A 13027-nucleotide genomic window follows, 5' to 3' on the forward strand; every position below is an offset into this window, starting at 1 on the left:
ATTGACTATGGATATAGGTGTGTGATTAATTATTAGTAATGTGTTAACAGTGGCCAACATATGACTTATTTGGTATGTGTGTTCTTTGAATGATTTCCTGAAAGATGAGAGTAAGGGAAAAAAAGTTAGCCAAGCTAAGAAAAGTTAAAACACTTGGACAACATGGAAATAATGCGTTCTCTTCTACCAACACTTTCAAAAGGTACTCCCCAATCAACATCTTCAGGGAGTCCTCATCAAATAACAACATCTGCAAGAGTCTTCTTCAAACCCACATCTTAAGGAGTTCTCTTTCACCAGCATCTTCTGGGAGTTCCCCACTTCACCTCTTCAGGAGTTCTCTCTTCAACTAACAGCTGCAAGAGGGCTCTGCAGTCAACGGAAATGGTTCCTGCCAAGCTTCCTAACTCTAGTCATGAAAGAACCAGAAGAACCGCAAACCTACGAGACTCCACTCCATTCACCATTCAGATTGGACCCCCGAGATGCCGATCAAAAACAGCCAAACCGCTGACGAATCCCCACCAACTGGAAACACACGTAAGCACCTACAGGTCTCAGTTGAAGCTGGTGTATTTAATAGAGCCTTTCTAAAATGGAGTGAAAATGTAATTAATTGTTGATGGTTCATTCAGGTCGAGGTCTAAGAACAGCATATGGTGTTAAAACTAGGGAGCTATTCATCTCCATCAAAGTTATTTTCACCCCCTTGTTTGTTTGTGTGTTTGTGTGTGTGTGTGTGTGTGTGTGTGTGTGTGCTGTGTTAGACTAGTTTCTGGGTATTATATTAGTTTAATAAAGTCTCGTCTGATTTTAATAGCAAGTGTCTCTTGTCTATATTTATGATTTATTGTCTTAAGTTGTCTGATCTTGTTACTGTGCTCATAATTCGCGTTTAACATCAGGATATTATTACCGGTAGACACAGGATTAATATCCTAGCCAGACTTAATAAAATACATTAAGTTCAACTTATCGGTGAATGAATAGTTGATCAGCTGTTGAAATATTATGTTTGCATATTTCCACCATTTTGAGCTCAATCTAACAAAAGGAAAAGCTAATTTTCCCTACATCTGCTTCAATATAAATTTGCAGGCTTTTTATTAGTACATATAATGAAGACTACAGCAGGCGCAAGCTTTTACAAAGAGCCTCAGCTATATAATAAACTTACATTTATTGTTTAGGACTCAGACACTGTCTTAATATTTATGTATAGTCTAGAAAATGTATATGTTTAATCAGGCATTTTGTAGAGAGCTGTAGAGATGCATGTTTGAATTGGTTTTGACCCATGTGTATTGCCTCTGTGGAAGGAGTCCCTCCAAATATTAGTCAAATCAAATCATGGCATTCCACTATAGACCAGTGCCTTTCTGCTAAGTGACTGTGAATTTCTCTCCTCACTGTGCATTTGCATGCATAGCCAAGTCACATAGCGGGACATCACTATTATCTACACCTGGATGTACAACGTATTCTAACATCAACAAAAGAGGTGCAGTAGTATATTGGTCTGCCATGCTACAGCACACTGAAATTCTTCTATCACAACTAGGCTCTTTTGAACCTTGTGATAATCTTGCATTACAGCAGTACTAGGCCAAGCAAGCTTCTCAAAAGAACTACAAAATCACTATAAGATGCTTTGGTTTGCTGAGAGGTTTATGAGGGTACTTAAATCGGTTTGAAAGTCATAAAGCATGCTTTTTCTCACTATTTTAAAGAGGCAGTCTAAGACTCAGTTGGCTTCATTACCTCAAAACCACCATTTCTATTTGTTAACCTGATAATGATTCTCCTCATTTGGATTAAAGTAACAAAAGATCAGCAGGTCAAATTAATGTAAAAACACAGCACATTGATTAACCTCCAAACATAAGTCATAGTCACATAAAAACGAGATAAAATATCCCTGTTTCCGGTTTGACCAGTTTGCATAAGGTATAAAACATGATGGGGTATACTTGCTGTGGTACGAAAATAATCAACAATACAGTGGTGTGATGCTGATACAGCCATGAAATTGATCACTTTCTAATAACAGCATGTCCCAAGGTGGTTTAATTCTTTTAAACAACAGCAATGTGGCAACAATTACAATTTGTAAATATAGCTGCAAGCAGCAATTCTGGGGCCAAGCCTGACAGAGGCAAATTGAAGAGACAAGCAAGTGTTGTTTTAGAATGGTCATGATTTTATGACAAAGCATTCAGAAGGTAAAAGCAAAACTGTGCATTTCTCATATCTTGTGAACACTAGGTGGCGCTGTTCCAAACTGAGCAGTTAGCCTCAAGTCATGATGGTTACGACATATACTTAGCTTGGTCTAAATATGTTAAAGCTTTACGGAGATATAGCCTCATGTCCATTTTGGCATGCTCGCCATCAAATTTGTATGTTATTACAAAAGGTCTAGATGAGTTCGAAAAAGTAGGTTTTGAAAACACTTAAAAATGGCAGACAGGAAATTTGCTCAATCATGGCATAATTGGAATCAGTGCTCTTGGCATGAACCAAGGAATCTATCAAGACCAGTCTCATGAAGTAATATCTGACAAGATGGGGTAGGGTGGATACACAAAAGCCCGTTCTCACAAAAAACAGGTGGCAAAATGTGTTATACTTTGATAAAACCCATTTAAAAAGGAATAATAATTCCATAATTATAAAAGGTATTTTTGGTGCCAAAAAATGCACATCATCAAAAGAACGCCATACCATGGTGAAGCATGCTTTAGGGCTTTTATCAAGGTGGGGGGAATCATGAATACCTACAAATACCAGTTGATTTTAATGCAAAGCCTTCTGGTGTCTGCTAGTAAGCTGAAATTGAAAAGGAATTTCACCATTCAGCATGACAATGTCCCAAAGCATACAGCCAAATCAACAAAGAAATGACTTAACCAAAAGAAGATCAATGTTTTTGAATGACCTAGCCAGAGCCAGGACCTGAATTCAACAAAAAATCTAAGGGGTGACCTGAAGCGCTCTGTGCAGAGGAGATGCCCTGACAATTTGATGCATCTAAAATGTTTTTACAAGAAAGAGAGGAAAAATATTGCCATGTGAAGATGTGCCATGCTGATAGACTCTTACCCAAAAAGACTGAGTGGTGTAATAACATCAAAAGGTGTTTCAACAAAGTATTAATTTAGGGATATGTATACTTAGGCAACCAGGTTATTATAAGTTTTGTTTTTTAAAAATGTTTAAAATGTTTCTGACTTTTAAAATGTTTCTGACTTTTTTTTTGTTAGTTTTTTTTTGTTTGTTTGCTTGTTTTTTTAACTTATTTTTATATGTTGTAATTTCACATTGAGGGTGGGGAAAGTTCTGATATGATTTATCTTGGGGTTTTTGTTCGTTTTGTTTTGTTTTGTTTTTTTTATCATATAAACCTGCCATTTAACAGAGGTGTGAAAACATTTTATATCTATTATATGTTTTTCTTTGTTAGATAACAATTTTTAATCCATTAGGATTAGGCTGAGGTAATGTGGAGCACAAGTTATGCTATAGAAATTATAACGTATTACACTGAGCAAATTAATAATAAAAATGTGATTTAAATTACAGCAGCACTCTTGCCAGAGCCAACATAGCTAAATTTTAAAAATAGAAGACATAGTGTATGTATGTGTTTGTGTCATGTTTATCACTGAGTTATCACTGTGTAATAATTTTGAACATTCATGTCCCAATGATGCCTTAAGTCAAGTTTAAATGAACTTAAAGTAAATTATTCAATGGACAGTGATGTTTAAATTTGATTAAAGGTTCTTCTTGATCAATATAGTATTTGTTGTTCTTTTTAGTACAAATAATGTGAAAATATCTGGGGATAAAACAATTGTAGAAACAATGTAATGGAAAAAAGTGCACCTGAAAAAATATCTAAACAAAATGTATGTCCTTGATGGGCTCCTTAGTTGTGTTTACATCCTCCTGTTAGTCACATTATGGATACATCACATATTTACTTCTCAGAAAAACTAATATGGCAGAATTCTGTGCTAAATGGCCACCATCACCACCCTAACCCTAACCCTGGACAATGTTGAAGTAGAAAAGAGAAAGATCTGCCATATTATAATGCTGGCTGATCTAGGAGCTTATTTCCAAGATGCAGTAACCTTCTGACCTCATCAATGATGTTTATAATCTGATCAAGATAATTTTATAAATTGCTTAAATGTTTGGTTCAGCAACAAACAAGGAAGTTATTTTGCTTGTTAGTATGTCCTTTTGTGATAGCTTTGTGATAATAGGCCATGTAGAATTAGACAAACTGTGTTTGGTAAACAAGTTAGCCAGATTTGCCTATGATGGATAATCCGCAGTCTTGTCATTACAAAAGTAGTGACGGGCTAAGCATGTACACATCAAACTAGAGCTGCAACAACTAATCGATAATATCGATAATCGTCGATTATGAAAATTGTTGTCAGCGAATCTCATTATCGATTAGTCGGACTGCGCACGGCACAGGGTGCATTTACTCGCTACATTACTTCACTTCGGAGAGTAAATACTAAAGTTGTGTCCCAAATGACGTACTTTACACTTATACTATGCACTGTGTACTCTACCATCTAGTGTGTGAATTTTAGAAAGGTAATATCATCTCAAATAAAACACTAGAGGGTTTATTACTAACCGGAAGTATAAGCCGCTTCCTAGTCAGTGGCGCATGATGTCATACGCAAGTAATGCAACGCCGCTAGCCAGAATACCCAGAGTCACCGACAATGATTTTCTTCAGTTTACTGTTTATGTCAGCGTTACCTTTTATCCCAAACATGACCTCAGTCACCATCAGACGGAGGTGTAATCGTCACGTGACTGAGGAAGGAAGTGTGCATCCTCTAAGACAGTGGAGCATTTTATATTAAACAAGGCGGAGAAGATCAAACTTTATAAAGCAGAGTTTGTGTAGCACGGAAGCACGACAGTGATGTCTTGAGTTGCTTAAAAGGTTTAGTTTAATTTAAGTTTATTGTCATTAAATGCTGTATCAGTGTAAATTCTGTCATTTATTATAACAAATTTATTTATTATAACGGAAGTGATGTGTTAGTAACGAGGCCGCGTTGCTCCTCACGCGTTGTGTAGACATGGTGATGCACAGTGGGCGCCCGAGTAAGATCTGTAATGTCTAATTAAAACACTATGATCAAAAGTAAAATAATATGTCTAAAGGCAGTGAGTAACAGAAACTACAAGGTGCAGTGATTATTACTTTTTATGGATGCACAAAAAGCACTGAATTAAACTACAGTCCTAAATTAATAATAAATATTCTGATGTGTGTCTGTGTGTATTGGGTTTTCAGTCATATAACTGGAGAAACAGTTGTATAAAGTTTTAGTCTGAAGTTTATATTTGTAACACTCAGTTTGTGGATTTTATTTTAAATAAACTGAAAAATAGTACTGAAAGTTTGCCCCCTATCGGCCAACTAACCGATTATGAAAATAATCGTTAGTTGCAGCCCTACATCAAACCAATTCAGATTAAAGATGACAACTTTGATGCACTGAGTTACAATTGGTTTTTAGTTCCCAGAACTAGTTGAGGAAAAAAGACAGAGAGAGAGACAGGGAGAGATACAGAGACAGAGAGAGAGAGTGTACTTACAACAGGGGTAGTTTAGCAGGACTATGTCATCCAGGCCAATATAGCCTCTCTCCTCAGCAGAGATGGTAGCTTCAAATATGATCTGCATACAGTAAAGAAAGAAGTAAATAAGTAGACTTAGGACTAGGCAGGCAATTGTTCATGTGCCATGTGCTTTAAGTGAATAGTTTGCCATACTGAATTAAACATACATACAGATTTTATAGAATGATCTTTCCCTCTTTAGTTTTGCAGTGGAGCTACAAGTAATTCATAAGTATCTCACCAAAACTAATATACAGATATGTCACAAATTACAATAAACACCAATATATTGTGTCTGGGCCACCTTATTGTTCTTACAGACAGTCTGATCATGTCCTGAATTGACATTCTGTCAGATGAAGAACAGTTGCTCTTCAGGTTCTCTTTACATAATGCATGAATGCACTGGTCTCACAGTCATTTAATGTGCACTTTCATCATATTTTCCAACCTTAGTTACTGACATCTTTCCTAAATATCAAACTGTTTCCTATTACATTGATGTCAACAGCACTAACAAGAAGAAGAAAAAAGAAGAAAAAAACCATCAGGAGAAGAGGAAAAAAATGCATTATTTTACCACAAAGACTCTTGTGTATGTCGGTGGATGAACGATTCCATGGTAACAGTATCAATGATAAAACATAACTGATATTTAACTGCAAATTACTGAAATGTGTGGAGTTATGAAAAACCACCCAAGCTTATTGTATGTATATTATGTATAATGTATATATTATTTGGCACATAATAAATTGTCTACAATTGTATGTGTTGTAGATCTCAGCATCAGTAGACAGTGTTTTGTTTCCCATAACCCTTGCATTCTGATCTCTTCTGCTCTATGCAAATATATAACCAGAAGGTGATTTTAAGCCCCATCTTACGACCTCTACTTCTTGTTTCACATGTGAACACACACCTACAAGAGGGGGCCCAAAAAATCCTGAAATTAAAAATGAGTGCTATAAAACTTACACCATTTCTCCTTTAATCCCTTTCAAAATACTCTCCTTGTGATGCGATGCACTTGTCCCAGCATTTTTCCCATTCCTGGAATTATTTTTTCCTGATGCTTTCCTGTAGACGCCTAAGCACTTCAATGTAAAATCGCTTAGGTGAGCTTAGGTGCACACTGCGAGTGCGCACACCACATTCAAATTCTGGGAATTTTTGGGTCCCTGATAATATATAAATACTCACTGACCAATTAATTGGGAATTATTTAGTATTTAGCATTTTAGAAATTGATTTCCTTGGATTTTAGAGTTTACACAGAAAGAAACAAAAACCAAGGAAAGAAACAACAACAACAAAAAAAACATCCAGTAAGTGGGTGGATCCAGTTCTGTGGGTGGATACAGCTTTTTTACGAGAGCGTTCAAAGAAGAATGGCACGAATTATTCAAGCTCAGAAGAAGGCTGTGGGAACTCAAATAACCACTATTTACAACCAAGGCTTGAGGTGAGTGTTTTTTCCAATCATCAACTCTCCAGGTTTGGCGAGCTTGTGCCTGCTGTAGTTTCAGATTCTTGTTCTTGACAAGAGTGAATCCTACTGTGGTTTGCTCCTGCCGTAGCCCATCCAAGTCCAGGTTTGGTGTGTTGTACATTCTGAGGTGCTTTTCTGCTCACCACGGTTGCAGCCACTGATTGTATGAATGAGCATGGGTACATGTGTTCCTATTAATGTGGCCAGTAAGTCTATAGCAAAATTTGCTATCTACTACCAATTCAAATGGCTTCCATACTAGCCACCATTTTGTTGTCTACAGTCAGTTTATGATTTACATGCAATTCCATGGAAAACAGCTACAAGGTGGGTAGAATGCAGCCAAGAATTGTGTATTTCTTTTGGTTACGAATATCCAGGGTGACTTCAAGCACTTTTGTACTTCCTGACCAACCAGGCTGCAAGTTGGAGGTCGAGCATGGAGAACAGAGGGCCAGTGAAAGAAAATTGTTGGTTTGACGACTTGATTGTCTTGTTAGTCGGCCAATATAAGGCATTTTATGACATGTTGATGTATATTTCATTTATAACACTGCAATATAACTAAAAATAACAATTTGTCTATTGGAACATTCGCCAGTATGTGATGTCATGTGACATCCCACTTTAACTCTGGCTGCATATAGTCAAGTTGCACAAGCAGCTCCTGGTCTATTGATTTTCTGCCTCCAAAGCTATAGCGAAAGCAAACAACCTCCTCACTGCCAGCATTAAACCAATATTTATTTAATCTTTATTACTGATACTAACAAATCTAATCTAGATATAAGCCTAGGCTAGTTAACTAGCTAGGACTGGTAAGAGTGTTATGGTTACAGTGTGCATGTCATGTGAGCTGCTTTTTTGTGTCATACAAGCACAAAAGGTGCTCCAGCTTGCACTATTTACTGCAATGAGCCACATTCTATAAAGTGTAAAAGCAACCATACAGACCAAACTATATGACCTTTAGATACTTCACACATCAGCAAAAAACTAGAGGTATCTTATGGCAAAAGCAATGTGTTGTCTGAGGAAAGGGAGTATTAGTGTTCCTTACTTGCTTGCATTCAGACAACAAAAAAAAGGAATGACAGACATAGCAATGAGTAATGTTAGCAGATCTGTGCACTAATGCTAGCATGGTGCTTCAGTGTTCCCAATACATCACAGGTTAAGAATCCATGTGGGATCAATACAGCCCAGGGCCCAGAAAGATGGGAATGAGCCAGGGAGCCATTCTCAACTAATTTATTTTTACTTCTCATTCTTATGAGCGGCTGGTAGAGACGTCCAGCTGATTAACTCCACCATTCATCAGCCACAGACCGAGAACTGCATTGACTGATTCGTTGTTCTCTCTGACCTGGATTTATTCAAAAGGTACCCATTTACTTCAGCAGAAGAATGTGAGAAAGAGAGAACGAGAGTTGAGCAGACAGAACATGTTCTATATATCTAAATCATGTCCTAATGATTACTCATATGTCAATCACTCATAAGCAGTAATGGTTGAATTATTAAGGACAATCAGTAAAAAAAGACAAGGTAAAAACTAGAAACTGAAGAATAACTGTATAATAATGGCCTTTCGAAGTGCAGGAGGAGTCTGGAAAGAAAAACATGATTTGTTCTTTCTGATGTCAAGGACAAAGAAAAACCAACAAGAAAAAGAGTGCTTGTCAGAGAACCAGATCAAGAAATATAGAAAAGAGCAAAAGACAGAAATCTCTGCCCAGCGAGTGAGAGATGGATAGCAGGTAAAAAAAAAAAAAAAAAGGGTGTTTTTAAGTTGCTGCACTGATATTGGCAGTCACTGTATGTTTGACAACATCTTTAATATTTCATAAGCAGCTACACCTCATCTCCAACCCCTACAGAATCAACAGGGCATAATAGATTAAGTACACAGAGGTTTCTCAGACAGTATGCTGCCTGCACCTCAAGATGGTGCCTCACTATACATATATATGTTTGACTCTAGATTTTGTCTCTAGATTTGACTCTAGATTTTTTTTTTCCTGTAGACTGTGGAATGAAGATTGAGATGGCTTGTAGACAGGTAGCACTACAGTGTTACTAACATTGTAGTGTCACTGAGATCAGTAGAGTGATGTTATTTTTCTGACCCAAATTCAAAAGGTTCAGAACTTCTGTTATTTGTGTTAAACAACAGAATAAATATTATATTACTACAAGAGCTCGCAAATTTGAGACTGACATCCCTGAACTATATCATTCATGTATATATATAATTCATGTAGCTTTTTCAGTACAATTGTGCCTTTTTACAAAACTTTAATTGCATATTAGCTCCATTAGCATAGTAGCTCCAGCGCAAAATTAAAAAAGCAAACATCAGACATCAAACGGCTTGGCTGAAAATTATGTACATTTGTTTATTTTCTTTTCCACCACAACTCTACCTTTAAACTGCGTTTTGCTTCACATGAAAAAATCATCAAAATTTGAAAATGTGTATTTCATGTTAACCTTCCTCTAGTTCAGCCCACACAGGAAAACTAACTCACTCTAGCAAGAAAAGCTTGCAATACATGCCAAATCTACTTCTTAATAATATTCAATATGTCTACTGTTTAATATTGCTGCTACTCTGGAAGGGATAACTGTGCATTTATCTCGTATCTTCAAACACGAAAGCTTTGACTTAGAATGCCAAATCTTCAGTTGGCTTCTTGATTTTCATCTGAATGCAAGCCAGGGCTTAAAGCTGCTGTAACTCCAGTCAGATTAGTCCACTCCCCCATGCCCCCCACCTCTGTTTAATCCTCTATCCTCCATCCAAAACTTTCTCCAAAACCATTTAATCCAAATATATGCATGTGCATAGTGCCAAAATGATGGAAAAGTAAAGCAACCAGCTCAACTATAGAGGCGTGTGGGGCAGAACTCCAGACAAGAGTATATGAGCCGTTCAACAAATGTTAATCTTCATGAAGCCCTCATTCACATTTTAAATTCTTTAGAAATACAAATTACCTCCTTTGAGTGACCAGCAATTTAAAAAATATGTTGCTATTTGACAAATATAAGCTGATTTGTTTTTAGAATGAAATTCTAGATGTATAATCATTGGGCACATTGCTTACTGCCCCACTTATTATTGCACCTAATAGTCAGAAAGGGGAACCGCAACATGCTCTGAAGCCTAGTTCACACTGTACCAACAGACGCCAACCGATGCCGACAATCACCAACTTTTAAAATTTGGCCATTGTATTTAGAATGTTGGGAAACATAACTGTCATGTTCACAGTGCCCCAACAGACACCAACCAACTTTTCTTGCATACAGTCAGACCATTAAAATTGGATGATCCTTTTACCACCATCAACATTTTACGATTACTAGTGTTCAAAACAGAATAAGGAAAATGGCATACGTTTAACAGATGATCCCGATTAAAACCAAAACACAAGAGTATACGATATTTCCTGGGGGTCAAAATAAACAATTTTATTTAAATAACACATCGATACATAATTTACCCTCTTCTTTCAGATTCATCCAGAAAGGTGTCATTGTACCCACAACAATGATTCAACACACCTAGCACCTAGCGTACAGGCTTTCTTTTGAATGAAGTTTTCAGGGACGCATGCCTCATTGTCATGGCAACAGTTCACGCCCATGTCAGCATTTGTTGGAAAATCATACCACACTACTCAGACATTCCACAACCCACAAACAGCGATTGAACATGGTCAGTCTGTGAAAACAAACACCGACCAATGCCAACCGGGTTAACACACAGATCTGACAAAACCCGACAAACGTGTCTGTTGGCGCTGGTCAGCATCTGTCGATGTACTGTGAACTGGGCTTAATAGAGGCTCATTGGGCAGGAATCATGCTCCCCCATGCTCACTCTATGAATATTTTAAGTGGAGGAGCAGTGGACAGGACAAGACAAATAATACCACGGTTGCCAACATCATGGTTTTAATTCCATGGCCACCAATATCTTGTTTTCTATTGTAAGATATATTGTAAAGAATGGAATAGAGGAGAAATGTGAGATGTGTGATGAGAAATGTGATGGTAGGGGTGATTTATGCTTCATATTCAAGTTTATGATTATTATTGTAGAAGATTAAGGACAAAAACTTGAGATGAAAACACTGTCTAAGAGAAGTATTCATAAATCATATTTAGTCAAGTGAAGTCATATTCATTTGTTTAGCACATTTAGAAACAATTTCTAGGTAATGCATAGTTAGCTTATTATATAAAATAGAAGAAATAAAGAAGAGAGGAGGATAGAAGAACAATAGTGGGAAAGGGAGAAGGATCAGGGATCAGTCAGACCCAAAACTATAGTGAATACTGTAGGTATGTTTTTAACAAGTGTTCAGAATAGGGAAGGTCCTAATGTTGAGTAGTTCCATAGCCTAAGGGCAGCAATAGAGAAGACCTGACCTCCTTTTCCCTTATCCTGAGAAGGAGCAATTGATTAGCTGACTTAAGGTCCCTGGGAGTAGAGCCCACTGAGAAGGTCAGAGAAATCAGAAGGTGCATTCTTATTGAAGGCTTTACAAACAAAAGCAATGCTTTAAAATATATTCTATACTTTCAAGGAAGCCTGTTAAGTGATGCCAAATTTGGGGAGATGTGATCTCTTTTCCTTGTTTCAGTCACAAGCCTAACAGCAGCCTTCTGAAGAAGTTCAATGTTACATTGTACACTTCTATTCTTCAGATCAAATTATCAGAGCCAGTCAGATGACCATATGTGATGCATCCAAAGCAGCTGTGCCTCAATCAGTCATCTTTGTGTATTTTCATATAATTCTGCACGAGATATTTTATTACTAACTGAATCTGTGATTAAACTGCTGCTCTGCAATACTCTGCATCATCAGTCAACTGCAGTATATACATGTGAATGCATGTCTTTGTCTCAGTGCTCCCAAATTATGCTTCTCATCAGTTTCAGACACCTCTGTAATGATGTTAAATACTCACCCATTTAACAGTACACTTGAAGCTAAATAATTTTTATACATTGGCTTTTTCTTAAGCTTATGTTTTTCATTTAAGACCGGCCCAGATCATTCATCCAGATATCCAAATGTTTCAAGTCTCTCTAGTGCTCTACACTAAAAATCTAGACTGATGTTTACTTTTGTCCTTTCTTTTGCATGGTCCTGTTCATTTTGGGGAAATTACTTTAGCATTTCACTCTACCAGGCAATTTTGTAGTGAAAACTGTTCTCCCATATTGGCCTTATCTATTGTCACTTCCAAAAGATATATGTGCAACCATCCTCTTCTGCTCTAGTCTATCAAACTAGCACTTCACTTTATTTTTTTTGAGCTATTACATACTAACTTGTAGTGAGGACTGATTTCTTTTATAGATGTTTCTTCATTGGTTAATTTAGCCAGTCAATATCTTAATTCATAAGGATATAAAGGAAGTTTACAGTATCTGAACTGTTAATAATAATAAAAAAATTATTACAGCAGCTTTTATTGGTGATCTGTAAACATACCTGCCCCAATTTGTCATGGATCATGGACAGGGTCAGTATGGGAGGAGCTGTTATTTGGTACTGATTTATTGCCTGCATTCTAAACAGTCTGGAAAGTTAATGGCTAAGAGAAAACAAGGGAAGTGAAGAGCAAAAGAGAAGGAAGTAAGCAATATAGGCAAGCAATGAAGCAATAGATAGTAAGGAAATGATATCTATAAAAAATGTGAGTGAAATAATAATATGCCTATTTACAGTGATGTTTGAAATAATTCTCTATATTTCTGCATAAATATGACCTATATATATATATATATATATATATATATATATATATATATATATATATATATATACACAGTAGTAGTTGGTGA

The 13027-nt window shown here is 36.6% G+C and overlaps 1 protein-coding gene across 1 annotated transcript in view; it reads right to left on the minus strand.

Annotated features, from left to right (window-relative positions):
* Nucleotides 1-13027, minus strand: part of ptprua (protein tyrosine phosphatase receptor type Ua) — a 92448-nt gene that overhangs the window by 52705 nt on the left and 26716 nt on the right. The window contains exon 4 of the mRNA XM_053638136.1: nucleotides 5644-5725. Coding sequence (XP_053494111.1) covers nucleotides 5644-5725 — 82 coding nt within the window. The remainder of the gene's footprint in view (nucleotides 1-5643; nucleotides 5726-13027) is intronic.

The sequence above is a fragment of the Ictalurus furcatus genome, chromosome 12 (assembly GCF_023375685.1).
Source record: "Ictalurus furcatus strain D&B chromosome 12, Billie_1.0, whole genome shotgun sequence".
NCBI classification, from domain to species: domain Eukaryota; kingdom Metazoa; phylum Chordata; class Actinopteri; order Siluriformes; family Ictaluridae; genus Ictalurus; species Ictalurus furcatus.